General features: G+C 32.6%; 1 protein-coding gene across 45 annotated transcripts; it reads left to right on the top strand.

Annotated features, from left to right (window-relative positions):
- Nucleotides 1–4,014: 4,014 nt before the first annotated feature.
- On the top strand, nt 4,015–20,343 carry LOC100855352 (putative disease resistance protein RGA3). 45 transcript variants are annotated; one of them, XM_059735220.1, is made up of 22 exons: nt 4,015–7,533; nt 7,950–8,074; nt 8,713–8,798; nt 8,958–9,081; nt 9,320–9,415; nt 9,543–9,781; nt 10,411–10,805; nt 12,649–12,746; nt 14,433–14,547; nt 14,735–14,884; nt 15,900–16,005; nt 16,296–16,424; nt 16,846–16,957; nt 17,117–17,170; nt 17,420–17,458; nt 17,599–17,713; nt 17,802–17,946; nt 18,882–18,940; nt 19,029–19,065; nt 19,280–19,397; nt 19,787–19,837; nt 19,961–20,343. In XM_059735220.1, exon 1 carries the CDS (start codon nt 4,115–4,117, stop codon nt 7,250–7,252), a length of 3,138 nt encoding a protein of 1,045 aa, XP_059591203.1. In that variant the 5' UTR covers nt 4,015–4,114; the 3' UTR covers nt 7,253–7,533; nt 7,950–8,074; nt 8,713–8,798; nt 8,958–9,081; nt 9,320–9,415; nt 9,543–9,781; nt 10,411–10,805; nt 12,649–12,746; nt 14,433–14,547; nt 14,735–14,884; nt 15,900–16,005; nt 16,296–16,424; nt 16,846–16,957; nt 17,117–17,170; nt 17,420–17,458; nt 17,599–17,713; nt 17,802–17,946; nt 18,882–18,940; nt 19,029–19,065; nt 19,280–19,397; nt 19,787–19,837; nt 19,961–20,343. The 45 variants fall into 45 exon arrangements, with proteins under 45 accessions (XP_059591203.1, XP_059591200.1, XP_059591204.1 ...); XM_059735217.1 differs by having other exon boundaries at nt 15,342–16,005; XM_059735221.1 differs by having other exon boundaries at nt 17,117–17,433.
- Nucleotides 20,344–21,545: the final 1,202 nt, after the last annotated feature.

Below are 21,545 nucleotides of genomic sequence, written 5' to 3'. Positions count from 1 at the left end.
CAAAAACAGAGCACAAGCAATAGACACAAAATGACCCTTTACACGCATCATTTCGTATAATGATCCATGGGCTCACATGCAGGAGGTGTGTCAAAATGTATTTCAAACAGATTTCTAAGAGAAAACCAGATGGGCATGACTAACAACTCACAAAAAAAAAGAAAAAAATGCAGAACAGAGTCTAAAGGATAAGTCAGAAAATCAGCTGCAGAATATGAGTGAGCAAAATTAGATACTAAAAAATGTATTAGCTGCCCGCCTCTAAGAACTGAGATAGCATCTCATGCTAGCTAGAAAGCATAATAGAATGTGATGAACACAAAAAGATCCTCAGCCAGCAGGAAGAATACCTGTATCGCCCTCCAGCAAGGTGTTTCCCAGCGTGTTTTTACCCCTTCCCAGACCCCTCTAAAAGTCTCACCCGGAACTCCCTTTTTCTTCCCTCCCTTCTCTCTACTCTCGTCCTCCTCAAATATCCCCTTTTTCTTCCCCTGTTTGTGTCTTCCTTAGCAAGCCATCCTCGGCTCCACTGCTACACGTCCCATCTGGCCGCCCCATCTCCACGTGCTCCATGCAGCCGCCTCCTCAAGAAGCCCGGTCCCCCACTCTTTCAAGGCACCGACACCTTGTCTAGGTGTTTCCAAAGTGGTGGGAAAAAATCCTAATGAATAAAACAAACATAATATATGTAGGGGGAAAAAGAAAAAAAGAAAAAAAAGACCAAAAGAGGGAGTCTACAGTTTTATATGTTTTATCATATATTTCAACGTTTGTATTATTACTTTATTGTTTATTTTTGGAAATTCTCTTAATATTTAATAAGTTTTTGATTAATTTCCATTCATAAAATTCAATCATCAATATTTATTTTTTTTTAGCTTTATTTATTTTTATATTTTAACTGTGAATGAAACAAGGGTCATTTAACATTTGATGTAACATTCAATTAACATTTGGCATTCAAAGAAAAATAAGAATGAAGATGAATTCTAACATATTATAAAAATTAAAATTAAAATTAAAATATTAATAAAAGTAAAATTTAAATTTTATTTTAAAAATTATCTAGAGACATTAATTAATAAAAATAAAATTTATTTTTTATTCCTTTTTTTTATTATTATTGAGAAGAGTGGGTTTTGATTTACTAATTTTAAAAAACATAAAAAAACTAACTTCAATTTTTATAAATCAATTTTATTTTCATCCATTTAAAAATTATTTTAAAATACATGTGTTTTTTCACAATTCAGATAATTATTTCCTAAAATGACCTTTTACTTGTTAGGTTAATAACACCAATTGACAATTTTTCATGAAAACTGATTTGAAATCAATAAAATATGAAATTTTAAAAATTAAAAAATACAGTTAAAACTAAAAGAACTTTAAAGTTTTAAATATAAAAATAAAATATTAACTTTCACTTAACTTTAATCATACTAATAGAAAATATATATTTAAGAAGAAAGAGTTTGAAATACAATAAGAGTCAATATTTTATTTTATTTTTTCAAATTTTAAGTTTTTTGGATTTGATTTTAATTAATTTTAAATTTTAAATTTAAATTTTATTTTATTTTATTGTTAATGTCAACTAACAAAATTTTTTATTCAATTTTATTTATAAAAGAAAGAGGAGAAAATGAGTGAATTTATATAATATATAAATATAAAATCATTATCAATTAGGGAATTTGAAAGATTTTACTTATTACATGAGGATCCTAGAGAATTTTTGCAAAATGATTTGTAATATATTTATTTATAAGATACTTTTACCAAATTAAAATGATAAATTAATTTTTTGATAATTTAATTTAAGATTATTATGCAAAAGGGTATTTTAGAAAATAATTATAAAAGTGCATGAATTTTAAAATATTTTTAAATGGATAAAGATAAAACTGAGGTTCTTTTCTTTTCCATATTTTTAATTAGTAAATCAACATTTACTTTTCTCTTTTTTATTCCAATGTTCCTAACACAGTCTTACATTAATTAAGTTTTTCTATGTAAATTAACTAACTTGCTTTAAAATGCCTAAAGTTATAAAATCATCAATTTATTTGAGCTTTAACAATTGACTAAGTATATATATTTATATCTTGTTTTCGGACGATGAATAAATAGTTGTGAGTTTCAAATTTTATCTCCATGAATTGTTTCCCTCCTCCATTGTTTACATATATATGTGTGCTAAAATGTCCAATTTTGTTAAAAATAGTTCCTTCCCCCTTGTTCATTTTGCTTGTTTGTTTCCCAAACATGGATGCACAAAAGAATTTGAGAGTAAAGATTTTTTTAGCTTAGGTTCCGTCAAGACTACATTTCATTTTTAGCATATGTTTTTCCCATAAGCCAGCAGCCTTTCATATTGTTCATCATTTCTGACACTTCCAAAGTATTAATTCGGTGTTTATGGATCAAATTGATGAGGGTGATGAAATTCACTAACCAGTAACCACAGTTTGATTACATCGTCCTTTGTCTAGCATTCTCTCTTACAATCCTCTCCGCTTCTCATTTTATATTTTATATTTTGATGAGTCCTATTTTCAGTATTTCTAATAGATTAAAATGATAATATTTTTATTTGAACTTTAAATATAATAAATAAATTCTAAGAACTTTTACCTAATCTAATCTTTAAATATAATAAATCTTTTATATTAGATAAATTGATAAATTTTCTCCACTTTCTCAATTTATTATTAAAGTGTAAATAAGATTACAAATTAAACTTTCTCCCAAATAAAATGGTTGAACAAAACATTAAGGTTATGTTTGATTCCCGAAAAGTATAAAGAAAAGAAAAAAAATATTAAGAAAAATTATTTTCTTTTGGTTGTTTTATAAAATATTTTAAATAAAATTAAATATAATTAAAATTAATTAAAGACTTATATATTTTAAATAAATAAAATGAGTTTAAAGTAATAAATAAAAATAATTTGTCATCTTTAACTCTATTTTTTACTTTCTTTCACTTTTTCTTTTATTTTACTTTTCCTCTCTATTTTATTTCCTTTGCATTTTTTCTCAATTTTTTTGAAAACCAAACATAGTGTATGAGAAACCAAAAAATAAAAAAGTTGAAATGTAGTGAAAAACGCAAATAAATACAAAAATATGATGCATTTTACATGAAGGATGTAATTTTCTCTGCAAAACTTTTCTAGCTAAGTGACACTAGGCATCATATTCTTGTTTTCCTTGATTGTTTCTTCCATATTGCTTTAGTGTCTTTTCATTTTTGGACCAAAGCACTTTTTATACTTTTATATCAATCCATTGTTAACCTCATTGCTTGATTTCACTTCCGATATTCTCTCGTATAAATCAAGTGACTTCTCATAAAAGTTAATAAAGTAACCTTATCTTAATAAATCCTTAATAAAAAAAAAGGTGCAGGTAGCACGTGGTTTTACGAGAATTCGACAAAATTACAATCATTTTAAAATAGTTTAAAAAATATTTTCAAATCCATGAGTTATCCCAAACCTTTCTCATCATTTTCTAAAAGAAAAGAAAATGATTTTCTAATGTTTAGTTTTCACATAGAATATAATTAAAATTAATTTAAAATTTTTGTATTTTTAAATTATTTATTTTTTATATAAAAAAATTAAAATAAATGAAATAAATTTAAAGAGTATACTAAATAATTTATTGAATTTAAAATTATTTTTAATTTTTATTCACTTTTTTGAAACACAATCTTAGTATTGTCCTTTTTTTTTGTTAATGTTGTTTAAATTTGTTCCCTTTCCTTAGTATTTTTCCAAATTTCGGATTCGTACGTTTGAATAATCAGCCTAATGTCCATCCAAAAGGAACTGAATGTTACGAAAAAAAAATGAATGAACTACAGGAGCATAAATGTTACATTAATTTTATATTGACTACTTTCTGCACCTTTAATTGCAGCGTGTTGACTTGTCCACCGAATCCATAATATCAGCCAGTACCCATGTGACTTGGCCCATCCCATCCCATCCACCCCTATAAAGATATCTCTTACTTTATTCCCTATTCTCTCACAATTCCCTCAGCTTCTCATCTTCTACGTGCTGTATTTTCTTGGCTTTCTGCAACTTTGAGTTGTTCCAAAATGGCTTACCAAATTCCATTCGGTGTTGTGGAGCACATTTTGACCAAGTTGGGGTCCAGGGCGTTTCAAGAAATTGGATCCATGTGTGGTGTTCCAAAGGAGCTAACCAAGCTCAATGGGAAACTCGGCGTAATCAAGGCTGTGCTTTCGGATGCCGAGGAGAAGCAGCAGCAGAACAATCATGAAGTCAAATATTGGGTCCGGAAGCTCAACGGCGTTGTTTATGACACAGATGACTTGCTGGATGACTATGCAACCCATTATCTTCAGCGAGGAGGATTGGGAAGGCAGGTCAGTGACTTCTTCTCATCTGAAAATCAAGTTGCTTTTCATTTAAACATGAGTCATAGACTCAAGGATATCAAAGAAAGGATAGATGATATTGCAAAAGACATCCTCGAATTAAAACTGACTCCACGGTGCATACACACACGGGAAGAGAACAGTGGGAGAGAAACCCACTCATTCGTGTTAAAATCTGAAATGGTAGGAAGAGAAGAAAACAAAGAGGAGATAATAGGGAAGTTGTTGTCGTCCAAGGGTGAAGAAAAGCTTTCGGTTGTTGCCATTGTAGGCATCGGGGGGTTGGGTAAGACCACCCTTGCTCAATTGGTATACAATGATGAAAGAGTGGTCAATCATTTTGAGTTTGAGATATGGGCTTGCATTTCTGATGATTCTGGTGATGGTCTTGACGTCAAACTGTGGGTCAAAAAGATTTTAAAATCTATGGGAGTTCAGGATGTGGAGACCTTGGATGGTTTGAAAGACGTGCTTTACGAAAAAATAAGTCAAAAGAAGTACTTGTTAGTACTTGATGATGTTTGGAACGAAAATCCTAGAAAATGGTATGCAGTGAAAAAATTGTTGATGGTTGGTGCTAGAGGTAGTAAAATTATAGTAACCACCCGAAAACTTTATGTTGCATCCATTATGGGAGATAAGTCTCCCGTTAGTTTGAAAGGTCTAGGAGAAAAGGAGTCTTGGGCTTTATTTTCAAAATTAGCATTTGGAGAACAGGAGATTTTGGAGCCAGAAATTGTAGAAATTGGAGAAGAAATTGCAAAAATGTGCAAGGGAGTTCCTCTCGTTATTAAGTCTTTAGCAACGATATTGCAGTCTAAAAGAGAACCGGGGCAGTGGTTGTCTATTAGAAACAATAAAAATTTGCTGTCACTTGGAGATGAAAATGAGAATGTTCTAGGGGTGCTGAAACTAAGTTATGATAATTTGCCAACACATTTGAAACAATGCTTTACATATTGTGCTTTATTTCCAAAAGACTATGAGATTGAGAAAAAGTTGGTGGTACAATTATGGATGGCACAAGGTTATATTCAATCTTCATATGATAATAAAGAGCAATTAGAGGATACAGGGGATCAATATGTTGAGGAATTATTGTCAAGGTCATTGTTGAAGACGGCAAGAACCAATCATTTTACTAATACATTAATGTATAAAATGCATAACCTTATGCATGATCTTGCACAATTAATTGTAAAACCGGAGATCCTTGTTTTAAGAAGTGGTGACAATAACATTCCAAAAGAAGCTCGTCATGTATTATTGTTTGAAGAGGTAAATCCTATTATAAATGCTTCACAGAAAATTTCCTTGAGGACTTTTTTCATGGTTAATGAGGATGGTTTTGAAGATGATTCAAAAGATGACTCAATTATAAACACAAGCTCTAAGTGTTTACGTGTGTTGAGTCTAAATAAGTTTAATATAAAGAAGGTGCCAAAGTTTGTAGGCAAATTGAGTCATTTAAGATATCTTGATCTTTCCAACAATGATTTTAAGGTACTTCCGAGTGCTATTGCAAGGTTAAAGCATTTGCAAACCCTGAAAGTCATTGATTGCGTGAATCTAAAAGAACTTCCAAAAGATACAAGAGAGTTGGTTCATCTCAGACACTTGGAGAATGATGGGTGTGCAAATTTGACTCATATGCCATGTGGAATAGGAGAGCTGACTTCACTTCAAAGCCTACCAATATTTGTCGTTGGGAATAGGAGAGGGTACTCAAGGGATCGTAAAATCGGCGGGTTGAATGAACTGGAAAAGCTTGACTACCTCAGAGGACAGCTACGAATTAAAAACCTTGAAAATGTGTGGAATGCTGAGGAATCCAGCGAGGCAAAGTTGGCAAAAAAACAACACATTCGTTCCTTGAGATTAGAATGGAGGGATCCTGAAGCTAACGATGAGAGGTGTAAGGCTGCTGAATCGGTAATGGAAGAGCTCCGGCCACACGATCAGCTAGAGAAGCTTTGGATAGATGGCTATAAAGGTGAGAAGTTTCCCAATTGGATGCATGGCTATAACGATGGGTTGTTTTCAAAGCTCGTTCACATTGTTTTATTTAGTTGTGAACGATGCCAAATTCTGCCACCCTTTGCTCAACTCCCTGCTCTCAAGTTTATGTGGCTTAGTGGTCTAGAAGAGGTGGAATACGTGACAGACTGTTCATCGGCAACACCCCCATTCTTCCCGTCTCTTCAAATGCTCAAACTCGATAATTTGCCTAAATTGAAGGGGTTGCGGAAGAAAGGCTCATCATCAGAGGAAGATCCTTCATTTCCTCTTCTTTCAAAGCTAGATGTTGGTTTTTGCCATAAATTGACATCATTGACACTGCATTCATCTCCTTCCCTTTCAGAGGCATCATTGACACTGCATCATTGTCTTAATCTGAAATCATTGACACTGCCTTCATCCCCTTGCCTTTTGGAATTATCTATCAATACTTGCTGCAACTTGGAATCATTGGAACTACCTTCATCGGGTCTTTCTAAATTATATATCACTGAATGTAATGATTTGAAATCCTTGAATCTGCATTCATCTCCTGATCTTTCTCAATTAACTATACGGGACTGCAATAACCTGACATCCTTGGCACAACCTCCATCTCGTTATCTTTCTCAATTAGAGATCAGAGATTGCCCTAACTTGACATCCTTTGAACTGCATTCAGCTCCTGAGCTTTCTAGTTTAGAGATCAGAGATTGCCCTAAGTTGACTTCCTTGGAAGTGCCTTTATTACCTGGTCTTGAGAAACTGCATTTGAATACACTCAACAAGGAGGTATTACATCAGTTTACGTTTGTCTCTGCTTCTCGACATACATGATATGATTTCCCCGGAGAAGCTGCTTCAACATGTTGCCACCCTCCAAACTCTCATCATTTGCTACTCTTCTGGTTTGGCAACTTCCTCGCAATTGCAGAACTTGAAATTGTTGGCTGCCCTGAACTGAAATCATTGCCAGAAGACATGGGTTGCCTCAAAAACCTGCAGATATTCCTAATCTCCTATTGTCTCTGGGAGGAAATAGGTGAAGACTGGCAAGATTGCTCATGTCCCAGAAATTCATAATTGGTGGAGATTTGCCTATGCAAAAAGCCATTCAGGTCTGAAATCCAGCCTTCTCTTATTTTATGCTCCATTTTATTCAACGTCCTATGTTTGTATGAATTCTATTTGGGTAATTTTTGTATATATTAGCAGATAAAGCAAAAAAAAACAAAAAACAAAAAACAAAAATGATTTTGATATTGTATTTACACCAAATCTATTTGATGAAATGCTTAAATGAGTAACTTTGAAGATTTGCTCTTCAAATTATTTGCTAATGCCATGTACAGTTGAACATATAGTTATATTAATTGGTAATTGGAGACCAAACTAATCATGTTACTTATAGGAGCATGAAAAATGCCGGGATTTATTTAATTACTATTTTGTTACATATTCACCTTGCTTAAGAATTTTGTGATTATTCCTTGACCCAACTTAAAATCACTGCTTGCATTCTTCCATTTTCCAGCTTAAAATCACTGCAAAAGGGATGCCAAAATATTGAATCGGCCTAAAGATTTCACATGGCCCAGAGATTCATATCTACTAGATGGCTAGTGCAGAAAGACTTCTGCTATCTGACATATATTTCAGGTTACTTTCCTCCCACTATTGATGGAAGCATCTTTTATTCTTCTATCCATAGGTTAAAGGTGTTGTAGTTATTTGTAATTCTGTTTGTTAATTCTCATATGTACTGAAACAATAACAGAAATTTCTACAACACTACCATTGTCTTTACTCTTTGTGTGTGCATTAACATAGAAAAAAACAGAAGTTCGTAGCTGTGCTTTTTATTGTTTATTAAATATCACTCTTACCAAAATACAACATAGACTAAACACTTCCTTATTGTTTCTGTCCTACAAGTAATGTATTTTCTTTTCTTGATATTGTTTGTTTCCCTTTTCCTTTTTTTTCCTCTGTGATAGGCCAATCCTGTTGGCTGTTACGTACTATAATTTAGCTGGATTTTTTTTGGTTAGAAATGATGATTGTTACTATGTGAACCAGTAAGTGTTGGACAAAGAACTTAATAATTTCAATCTTCACTCATCTTATATATAAACTAGTAAAGTTTGAAATTTGTATCTTCTAAGATATAAATTGCTAATACAATGCACTTTGATGGTTCTAATAAATTTTTATAATGGTTTGCAGAAATGATGGTCACTTTGTGTTTTGAATTCTTCATGTTTGGAAAATTTATTAGGTCAACTATTTTATTGCAGATGTAATCGTTGTCAAATCAAGGCAAAAAGGGTTTCTGGTAGACTAGTGTCTCTGTATCAGTGGCTGCCACTTGGAAAATTTAGAGGTATGACTGATTAATCTCTACATCAATGGATTGAACATTTCATCACCTTTGAGAGCTTCATTTGTTAGATAATGAAGCTTGAGTTGCTGCATCTACCATTGGAGTTTCAACATGTTAATGTTCTGGAAATTCTAAAAAACATTTACTGTTTTGATTTAGGAATACTCTGCCTTACATCTCTTAAGGAACTTCAAATTGCTGTCTGCCTTGAATTGAGATCGCCACCCTGAATTCATGAAGGACTCATGGGCTCTTTAATTATGCCATCTACAATACATTTCAGGTTCATGATCAAACCTTCCTCCTATTTCCAATGGCTTCATTTTTTTTCTTTATTACTTTGTAGTTAATGTTCTAAGAGTTATATTCTATTTACAATTTTGTTTACCTGAATCTCATGGTGGTGCTTTTTGTTGAAATGTTCAGAATATAACTTGTGCTGTACATATAAGTAATATAACACTTCCACACTATGAGTTTGGGAAAATTGTGGGGTTGATTTAATTATTATTTTGTTGCAGATTTCACCTTTCTTAAGAAGCTTGCGATTATTCATATCTTCTAGATGACTAAGGCATCTAGTGGTGTTTAGAATTTCTGCTCTGCTTTAAATTCAGGTGTGCTGTTTACAACATATTTGAGGCCTGCAATTCCAACCCTCGTCTTGCTTTTTTGGAGATTTCATTACTTTTGTTAATTCTCATGTATTAACACAGTGACCACATTGGGTGTTGTCTCTCTTAGTGGCTGTCACACCTCACTTCTCTCAAGTTATTGAAAATTCAAAGGCTTGGTAGCCTGATGTCTTTGTTACAACTGATTCAACATATCATCAACCTTGAAGTCTTAGAAGCTGTCTCTACAGTTGGGGCTTCAGATTGCTGACTGCCTTGAATTGAAATCACTGCCAGAAGGGATGCACTCTACAGAAACTCATAATCTACAACTGTTGAGACATATTGCAAACATGCCAAAAGGAAAAGGTGAATACTAACTTCAGATTCCTAAAGTTCCTGCAATTGATATTGACAGGAAAGATGGTTGATTCATTAATTACACCTCTCTTTAATTCAAGCATTTAATCTACGATATGTTACAAGTTTGCTATCCAACTTTCTTTGTTTTAGACGGCTTCATTTTTTTTTATCATTTTACTATCAATCTTCCACAAGTGATATACTTTGTTTACAAATTCTGTTTTCCTGATTCGCATATTCATTTGCACCTAAAAAGAAAAAATAAAATTATTTCTACATCCTTGCTTTCCACCCAATATGTACATATATGTGCATGTTAAAAACTGTTGATCTGTAATTTGTTAAAAACCGTTAAACTATGTCTGGAGTTCTGATTTGGTTTTTTTTTTTTTTTTTTTTTTTTTTTTTTTATATGTAGTAGAACACTAACAATTTGAATGAGGAGCATGTCTTACTAAATCATATGATAATATAATCACCTCCCTTCTCTCTAGTATCTTGAGCTTTAGAATTGAAATACTTTTGAAGTGCACAAACAACAACGGTTATGAGTCAGTAAGCAGTTAATGTTTGTTTCTTCTTCATTGAACGTCCCGAACATGATCTGATATCTCTCTGTTTCGCAACATTACCAGATTCAACGGACAACCTCACCAGCTTACAAAACTTCAAATCCATTCTTTCCCTTAATTGACATTGCCACTGGAAGAGATGTATTCCCTCAACAAATTCATTCTTTTGCTGAACTAACATCACAACCGGATGAGATGCATTCCCTCAGCATCCTCCAAATACTTGAAATCAACAGTTGTCTACACCTATTGGAAGATGCCAAAAGGAAAAAAGGTGAACGGACATCACTGCCAGATAAGATGCATTCCCTCAGCATCCTCCAAAAACTTGAAATCTACAATTGTCTACACCTTTGGAAGATTTCAAAAGGAAACAGGTGAAGATCGACCCAAGATTGCTCATGTCCTGGAAATTCATATTCGGTGAAGATCCAAATAATATAGAAAGCCATTTTCAGGTCTGATATCCAGACCTTTTCTTTGTATTTATTAGTTTACGATCAGTGTGCTCTGCTAACATAATTCTAGTATGCGTTAGCATATAAAGAAAAAAGTAACTTTCTTATTTATATTTAGACCTATTATGTTAGACAAAATGCTTAGATTAACAAGTTAGAAAATTTTGCATCCTCTAACCAATTTCTAATGTTGTGTACCCAAACTGATCATGTCGCTTTAACTTTTGCTTTCCAAGTGGTTGAAAGATGCTAGCTTGTTTATATATTTTATTGCACTATTGCTAAAGCATAATGGTGGAAACATCTATGGAAAATCTTTTCTTTATTTTTTTCATTTTTGCCACAAAAATAGGTTTTGAAGATCTTGATAAATACGTGAAGAAAATCAACCATACATGAAAATTTTAGATGAAAATAGTAATAAAAGTATTAATGTCGTCTAAGTTGGAGAGGGAATATTTGAAAAAAATAGATGGAAAACAAGTTTGCCACAAAAATAGGTTTTGAAGATCTTGATAAAAAATCGTGAAAAAAATCAACCATACATGAAAGTTTTAGATGAAAATAATAATAGAAGTATTAATGTCGTCTAAGTTGGAGAGGGAATATTTGAAAAAAATAGATGGAAAACAAGTTTGCCACAAAATTAGGTTTTGAAGATCTTGATAAAAATCGTGAAAAAAAATCAAACATGCATGAAAATTTTAGATGAAAATAGTAATAGAAGTATTAATGTTGTCTAAGTTGGAGAGGGAATATTTGAAAAAAATAGATGGAAAACAAGTTTATAATTTATAGAGTGGAACATGTGTACTTTGCTACTCCTAACATAAAACTTGTGAAACTATTATAATATTATATAATTTAAACTTTTGATGTAAATACCATAGAAATTTTGTGACTTGGTACACCAAAGAATTTGTACTAGTTTGATAATGTGGTTCTTATCAACCTGATGGATATCATAATATATATAATGGACATAGCAGCAGGGATTTAGCAGTTATGTATGATTCACGCATGCGGAAAGTGTTAGCCAAGTTAATTATTAATTGGTCAATTTCATGGGAAATTAATCAATTTTGAAAATCTATATCTTTAAAGAAATCAATTGCTGCTGCTGTACAAGATCATATTTATAATCAATAATTGATAATTATATGCCAAATTAATCTTGTCATTTTAGATAAAAATTTTCCTTGACTTTAAAGCACTTAGCTTATTAAAGATCTTATTGCAGCTTTAATAAATATTGGGTCAATGCTAAAGGGATAGAGGTGAAGATCAACCAAAATTTGCATAATGTTCCAGATATTTATGTTGAAAAGCTATGGATGTCTGTTGCATGTGGAAAAGGATAACTCACTTCCATCATACTCCTTGAGCTAGGCTCTCTTCATTTCGTGTCCCATCCATAATATTTCTTTAGGTTTATGAGTCTAACCCTTCTTTTTTTTTTCTTTTGATCTCTTGGGCATTTACCATTTTGTAATCAATTTGTTAAAATCTATTGGCCTATATTTTTGGTTCTGATGTATTGACTTTCATATGTAGCAGTCCAACAATAGTGTCAAGCACAAATGAGTCACAATAGCAGTTTGGTTACCTCACTTCTCTTTACATTCTAGAGCTTTGGAATCTGAATGTTTTGGAGTACTTGGACTCCCATATTATGCAAGTTGTATTGAGTAAACATTCATGTGACTGCATTTGTATATTGATATCATCTCACTTCTCCCATTCTTCTTTGTCAAAGTTTGTGCATATTGAAAGCATCTTCCTTCTCTCAATTTTATGTAAATTTTGTGTATAATAGGTTATATTTGAAAATCTGGATATCCAGATTGTATTTAATTACAGATATCATAGTGTGCCTGGGAAAAGCTAGACATCCACTAGATGGCTAATGCATGATGGAATTCAGCTTTCTTCTCAATTCAGGTCCTCAATACCAATTCTCTTCCCACTTTGATGGCTGTGTCATTTTTCATTTTACTACAGATATATTAAAAATGTTATATTCAGTCTGTAACTTTGTTTTTAATTCTCATATGTATTAACACAAAAACAAGGTTGTGCAATTCAATAACAAGTAAAGCAAAAAAATTTCTACACTCTTGCCTTACCTGTGCTCAGCATGTATTAACAGAAACATACAATTAGGAGTTAAAATAATTTGCTGTTCTTTCAATGTAACTGAAACACTACATAGACACAGCACTTCCTTACTATGCCATTCCTCTCCACTGCTATGATTATATTAACTAATAGCTGTTGGACAAAGTAACTTTGTCGCTTTTGTTGGCTTTTCACCTGTTTATAAAATGTTTAAATTAGTGAAGTCTGAAGTTCATATCTTCAAAAATATCAATTGCTATTGTTGTGTACTTTCTTTGTTATGCTTAGTGATTGTTAATTATTTTCCAAGGTGACATTGTCTTTGTGTTTGCATTCTTCATGTTAGGAAAATTTCTTAGATTTTAATTATTTTATTGCCAATATAATTGCTCTAGTTTGATGCAAAAAAGGATGATAAATCTGAGGGTGCAATACCTCACTTCTCTCAGGCAACTAAGAATTGATGATTGTCATAGACTAATATCTCCATCTTAAGGATTCAACATCTGACAGCTCTTAAGGCCCTAGAATAATGGTTTAGTGGTCACTCACATTCACTTAACAAGCTTCAGCTTATTGATTGCCTTGAAATGAAATCATTGCCAGAAGGGATTCCCCCCTCAGCACTCCACAGAAACTTGTCATATACATTTATTCACAAAGGATGACAATCACTTAACAAGCTTCAGCTTACTGATTGCCTTGAAATGAAATCATTGCCAGAAGGGATTCCCCCCTCAGCACTCCACAGAAACTTGTCATGTACATTTATTCACAAAGGATGTCAAAAGGAAAAGGTGAAGATAGGCGTAAGATTTCTTATGTTTCTAAAATTAAATTGGATAGCAATGGATGGTTGATTCATAAAGGACTTTATGCTCTTAATTCAAGCTTGCCACCCATAATATATTTCAAGAGTGCAATCCCTCTCTTTTTCTTCTTTTTGATGGATTCAATTTTTTTAAAAAAAAATTTACAGTCAATCTTCTAAGTGTTATACTATGTTTAGAGTTCTGTATTCCTGATGCAAACTTAGTTTATTTTACATATAAGTGCCATGAAAATGCTTCCATATTATGCAATTCTTCTTATGATTTAATTTAATGTTTTTGGATAAATATGCATATAATTATGTCAATGGAATGCTTTGGAAAAATTAATGATATTTATGTTCCGACTGTACATGTTCGTTTAAATGATTAGGTTATTAATTCATTTAATGCTTGTTATCATTAGCAGTACTTAATTGGATGCGCAATAGATCCTACATTACTTCATGTTTGCTTCCCAAAATTTGGATAATATGGATAATTTAATTAGTATTGTTCAATATTCCAGAGGTAAATGTGGATTAGTTCTTGACTTTCCAAACCTCTGCTCTCTTTCATTTTTTGCATGCTTTATATAATCTCTTCATTATACAGGTCTAAAATTCTTGGTTGTTACTTTATTACTTCCCGGTTATATCTTTTTGACATGATGATGTTTGTTTTTTGTTTTCATATACAGTAGAATACCGAAAGTTTAAGTGAGGAGCATAGATTATTGAATCGTGTGACCGGGAATCTCTCTCATGTTTCTTGAGCTTGGGAATCTAATTGCTGTTAAATACACAGACAGAATGGTAATGAGTCTTCTTCTTCATCTTCTATTTCGTTGAAAGGAATTTTGAGCATCATTCTTCTCATTCCTGAGAATACTTGAGAGTTGCATAGTCTCCAAACTTAACATGTTTGCCAAAGTGATAATCTGACTTCATGTTTGCACTCTATCTGTTAAGAGAATTACTTAGGTTAAGTATTTTATTGCAGATGTGATAACTTTTGAGCCAATGCTAAAAGGGATAATATTGAGGATTGGGTGAATATTGTCCAAGCCTTGGAAATATATGTTAACAAGCTATTGATAGTTGGTGCATGGAGACAGACAGCTGACTTGCCTATTATGTATTTGTTATTCAGGTTTATGATTCCAACCTCTTCCTACTTTTGGTCTCTTTTTGCGATTTGTCGCTTTGCGAGCAATTTTTAAAAAGCTGTTACACTTTGTTTGCAATTCAGCTTTTGGTTCTTATTGGTAGTAGAACAATCAAACATTAAGGGCATGACACAAATTTTCAAATCAATGCATATGAGTGGGCTTATCTTCAAGTGCCTTGTCCTTGAGGCTTTTTGTGTTATTATATCTAGACATAAATATTTTGTTCTTTATTCTTGTTTCTCTTCTAGAGGATTGATGTGGGCAAACACACACTCAAAACACATATGTAGATCTGTTTTATATATACAAATTGATTTAGAGAATGTGGAGCCCATGAAGAGCAACTGCTGCAGAGTATACACTTCTATTCTAAATATCAAATTTTTAGAATTCAAAAAAATAAACATTTTCTACTTATTGATGAGAATTCCTATGTAGGTTCATGGGCTACTAACAGCTGTTGGTCTATGGTATCATGAGTCGCCAATTACAATAGAGACATCTCTCCAAGGGAATTTCAACTCAGATTTAGATAAATGGAGTATGTTTATAGGTTTCAATTCTTGAGAAGTACCGTTGGGCAGAATTGTTCATTTTGACATGGTCACATCCTTGCTACTATCTTTTAAGATTAGTTATCAATAATTTCCCAAATTTGTTATTTTTGTTTGCCCTCAAGCTCTCATGGCCTCTTTAAATTGGTAAGTAATGGGTGGTTGATTCATGAAGGACTTAGGCTCTCTTTAATTAAGGTATGGTTTCAACAAAATATTTCAGGTTTGCATTTCCAATTACCTTTGTTTCTGTTTTTGTTGGTTTCATGCCTTATTGTTTTATAGTCAACCTGTTAAGTGTGTTATCCTGCTACTTCTGGTAATACTCATTATGCCTTGTAGGCGAGACATGCATTCATGAACAGATACACTTAAGAGTGAGGATAGTCTGTTTTTGTTAAAATACTTGGCTTAGCAAAGAGTGTTGTTCAATATTCCACAGGTAAATGTTGACAGTTTATGGACGGTTGATGAATATGGAAAGAGTTGGCTCATTTCATCACTGACTTATGCTCTCCTTACAATCCACTACAACATTCCTTGTTCAGGTTTATGATTCTCAATTTTTTTTTCCTTCTGATTTTATTCTCTTTATTATTTATTACTGCTCAATCAATTTGTTAAAAAAAATGTTATATTCTATTTGCAATATTGATTTGTTGATTATTATGTGCAGTAGAACAATAAGTTGAGTGACTAACATGTACTATTGAATCAGTTTAACAGTTTAGTCAATTCACTTCGCTCAAGCTTCTCAAGCATGGGAATCTAAATGGTCGAAGAGTGCACAAACAATCTTAATAATGAGACTTCGTTTTCTTCTTTATTTTTATTGAAGGTAATCAGCAGCATGGTTTGTCATGATTCGCCCCATTCCCGAAGGTACTCAGTAGTTTGACAAATTCTAAGATATGTTGGAGGGAAGCACCACTGTCAAGGCTTGTGACAACAACAATACTTGTTACCGGTATCAATTTCTCGAGATGACATCCATTGCATCTGCATCTAAATGATCTATACTTCAAGATTATCTTCTTCATTTCCACTCTTCTCCCTTCTTTTGACATTCATTTCAATGCAAACTGAAAGCAGCATCAAGGATCCAATATATATGCTAGCAAAGGAGCATGACATGGTCTAGTGCAAGCATAATTGCTTAGAGGGTTAAGGCCTCTTTAGGGTCTGAAAGTTTGGAACTATGCTCCATTTTGCAGCTCAACCACAAAGTTATTATGTTATTTTTTATCAAATTTCCCTTTTTATCTTAAAAGAAAAAAGCAATTACCATGTGTAGAACCGTGCTTATACTCATTAATAGATACTTATATACAAAATTTATACAATTACTTTGGGAAACAGATTAAGATTAATTAAATATATCTTTGCAGATGTAATCACTATCTAGCCAATTGGAAAAGCTGTTATAGTGAGGATTGACAAAGGGTCACTATGTCTTAGAGACCCATATTAAGAAGCTGTAGATGGTGGATACCTAGGAGGGTAAGAGTAAGCTTCAGTGTGTCATACTCCCCATCTTTTGAAATCTTTATGTTTTGTGCATTGTCCATAATATGTATTTGCTATCATATGTTACTTTGCAACCAATTAGAAACTTCTACAATGTGCTAATAGTTTTAATACATCGGTTTTTATTTGCAGTTGAATATAAACAAGTTGCATGAGTAACAGATATTACCTAATTGGAGTTTCATGGTAATTGGAGAAGGAATTGGTTTGAGTATAGCAGACATAATTTTGTTTTTGCTTTTGTTTTTTTTTTTTGGGGAAAATGCCTCCCTTTGCCTTTCTTTTGGTTGTTTTATGATCAAAATAGGTACTATTCTACTTTCAACTGGTCTCCATGACAAACATATCAAGGTTTTGAATATCTGTTTCAATATCAATCTTGGTCCGGCTGCTAATGGAAGGAATCACTAATACTTTGATTCTTTGAATGATCAGGAAATTTTCTCCAGGTGAATGGTTCATACTCTGGAAGAGGTTTGACATTGAAACAAAAAACTTTGAGAATTTTATAAAAAATTAAGACCTTGGTCATTAGGCTTCATTACTTTCTACTGATGTGGTATGCTTTTCTTGAATGTAAATTAATCAATTTTGTATTTGTCTTACATTTCTAGAGCTGTACTTGAAATGGTGAAACTTATTACGAGTCAGGTGCAGAAGTTGAATAGACTAAGTGTGCAACTTTTAGTCGGTTTACCACTTCCAAAGGCCACTTAGATCCATTTGATGGTGTGCTTGTTTCTCTTTCCTTTTGTTTCTAATTTTCAATTCAAGTAATAAAGTTTCTTTGAAATAAGATTCTCTGGGTGAAGTACAGGCCTCCATGTTGGTACATTTGGCCCTTATGGAACTGAGGTGGTACAACTGAGACTTAAATTTGGCCACTGGAATGAGGAGATGAGTTCTTTGAATATGTTGAGGTAGTGAAGCTAACAGGGGATCTTAATGTTGCCATTGTGCAGGTTGATATCTTTTTAATTTATTTTTTCAGTTCCACTGTTTTGTTTATTATTTGCAATTATATTTATTTAGTGGGCATATAAATGGTGTCTTTCAATTAATTCAGCTTTTCTCTTTAGGAAAAAACATGCACCTTCTAATTAATGTATATTCTGGTTCCTTTGGTGAACCAGATACATCTATGAGTGTGTGAGTGTGTTGCATGCTCTCATGTGTGTGCATCTCTCTCTCTCTCTCTCTCTCTCTCACACACACACACACACACACACATACACACTAAGTACAAGAGGCACTTGCACCTCTAATTCAAAACTATGAGTAATCAACCAATATGAGCTTTGCTAAAACTTTAATCTTGAACAGAACTTAGGTTGTTTGTTTGGTGATGTTTGCCATAGCTTCCCACAATTTTTCTCAAAATATAACAAATAGAATTGAGGATCCTTGGAAATGTTTCTAGAAGAAGTGCTTCTCATCTAATACTAAATTTATGCTTAGCTTGGAATGAGTTTTAGACTAGTACAAAATGAAGGAAAATATTAACTTTATTTGTGGGAAGTCATTTTTAGGGTACTGTATAGGCATGCCTCATTTATATTATTTTATGCATTCAGCAATATTAATAGAATTCTAGTATTTGCCATCATGAGCTTATACAAACTTCCATAGGACATACTACTTTTGCGTTTTTTAACCGGTGTACCTCATTTGCACGTTGAACATTGATAACTTTTTGCATGGATTCATCTTGTTTTATGTATTCACCTTGCTCTATTCCCTTGTTCATGGGCCAGCATGAATTTGTATACTCAGAATGAAATGATTGGAGTCACAATAGTGTCGAACTCTGGATTAGCAAGACACTCAGAACAACTTTATGGTTGGTTTTCCCAGTAGGAAGAAATTTGGTCATTGAATCCTCTGATACTTGTTTCAGGGAATGCTCAATGAATACTACACATTATTTTCTGAGAAGCATTTTCAATATTTCTCCAGGTATGCTACTCTGTTTTCATAGATTTTCCTACCCTCTTGAATATCTTCAATATGTAAAGTTTCTTGTTTATTTTATAATGAAATGCAGGTGAGAGGTCTGATGCATCAAGAGGTTGCAAACTGCTGTCAGTAATCATCCACAACTTAATCATTCTGCACCTTTTTGTTTCTCCTGTTTCTGTGATCTTAATGGATGCAATTTCAAGACTATGCTTCTTTTGCTTTAATATTTTGTCTAAACAAATAGGCATTGCTGCTGTGATATCCTGGTCAAAAAGTCTTTTGATTAATTTCATTGATTGGAGTGCTAATTATGGTTTCCCTTTCTCAAAATTTCAGGTACCTTGCCATGGTTCTGTATCATGCAAGAGACATTGGTGGAGCCATAATGCAACAACACAAGGAACTGATTATAAATGACATGGCCTGGTTTGGACCACCCTGATACTGCTTACAGGTACCATTTTCTTGCCCTCTTTTTCCTAACTTATTGTGGAAGTGTTTGGATAATGAGTCTAAGAATGAACCTTTTTGTATTTTCATACTGCTTGAAGGAACAGGTAAATTTATAGGTCTTACAAAGTAGGAAAATAAGAAAAACAAAAATAGTCATTACATAAAAGCAAACTGCTAAAATGCCAAAAAAAAGAAATAGTTGATGTGTGTTCATGATTTTCACATGCTTGGAAATAAAAAGGATTGGCTGCTAGGGGATTGGATTTGGATGTGAATCATGTTATCATGTTTGATTTTCCCTTGAACTTTGTAATTGTAAGATCTTTTGCTTTTTCCGTTAATTTTCCCGATATTTTGAAGCTAAAGCTCTATTTTTCTTCGACATTTTAGATTGACTGCGCCCCCCCCATCGAACTAGAACTGCACACATGGGAGAAAATGGTATGTATTCTGGTCTTCTTTGAATGGAAGTGTTCTTAATAATATGAGATGAACTTGCATGCTGGCCATGGAAAAAATCCCAGTGGTTCAATTATTTAATCAGTCGCACCCTTTTCTTGACAGGATTACCATGTGGAGACCTGAAGCGCTTCTTAAGAAGACCAAGTTGCCCTTTGCTCATGTCGCTATTAACTGGGGATGCTGAACTCTATGCTAAAGTTTATGTGGATATTGGTTGAGTATCAATAGTAGGAGCTCTTGCTCTATCATATACAAAAATTTACCTATTATTTGCTGAATTCCTCAGTGAGACCTAATTAATATGGAAAGAGAGTTCTTGTTCGTGTAGAATTCACAGATTTTGCAGTACTATCCCCCATTTAATTTTATAAGTTACTTATTGTACAAAAGATGTAATTAACTTATGAGATAAGTTAATTTGTAATATTATACAAAGATATTTTTTTTGAAGTAATTGAATTATGAACATGAACCATTTTTGCTAATTTAAGCTTTCAAAACACAGCACAGTAACCGATATTCTCAAGCAATGTGTCCATAGATATTTAAATAATAATAATAAAAAAAATTGTCTTTATTAATGCTTTATTAATGTCAACAATAAAATTTGTAAATCCCATTTTTCAAGGCAACCTTTCTACTTTAAACATGCCAATAAATGCTGAAAACAAAAATGAATTTGTTAAATAATTTGTTTTCATTGAATTAGAGGGATCATAAGGCAATGTATACACAAGTTGTACAGAAAATGAAATAGGAAATTAAATTAGGTGTGATCCTAAAAATTTATAATTCTTAGAATTACTCTAAAATTTAAGACTTGTCTATAATACAAAATACAGTTTATTAGAGAAAACAAATGAGAAATATAATCAGATTTGCGAAGTCTATCATGTATCTACCACTCCCCCTTAAGTTGGTGCATAAATATCCTACATTGCTAGCTTTTAAACGATATAATCAAATATGGTAATTAGGAATTCCTTTTGTGAAAATATTTGTTAATGGTCATTTGGTAGTCACAAAAAGTCTAGACAACATTCCATTTTTAATCTTTTCCTTTATGAAATGCCTACTCACTTCAACATATTTAGATGTTGAGTTGGATTGTGTGCAATGCTAATGATTGCTTTATTATCACAATAAACCTTCATAGGGACTTTAGGCTCCATATGCAGTTCTTTGAGTAGGATCTTAATCCACATTACTTCACATATCCATTGTGCCAATGTTCCAAATTCAGCTTAACTACTTGATCTAGCTATAATAGGGTATTTTTTACTCCATGTCACAAGATTTCTTCCCACAAAAGTGTAATGACCGAATGTTGATCTTTGGTCTTTATTGGAACCTACTCAATCTGCATTTGTATATGCTTCACCAAAAGATGATCATTTCTTTTGAACAATAATCCTTTTCTAGGAGTGGTCTTTAAGTATCTAAGAATCCCTTGTGTTAGGATTTTAACTATATCAACGTAAAGTAATCACCTTAAAGGGGGTGAATAAGGTGATGCTCTCTTTTTACAAATTTAAATTATGTAAATGTAAAAGATGATTATATGTAGATATATAATAAATATAATGGAATCACAATTGCATATAAAATAAAGTTAATAGAGAAGAGAAAATGCAAACACTCATTTTTATAGTGGTTTGGTGCAACCTAACCTACGTCAACTCTCCTT

This window comes from Vitis vinifera, chromosome 19, assembly GCF_030704535.1.
Source record: "Vitis vinifera cultivar Pinot Noir 40024 chromosome 19, ASM3070453v1".
Lineage (NCBI taxonomy): Eukaryota > Viridiplantae > Streptophyta > Magnoliopsida > Vitales > Vitaceae > Vitis > Vitis vinifera.
This window is presented reverse-complemented; position numbering and strand designations above follow the sequence as displayed.

What these genes read in the sequence shown, in the direction of transcription:
- LOC100855352 (XM_059735226.1), top strand. Translation starts at nt 4,115, where the DNA reads ATGGCTTACCAAATTCCATTCGGTGTTGTGGAGCACATTTTGACCAAG.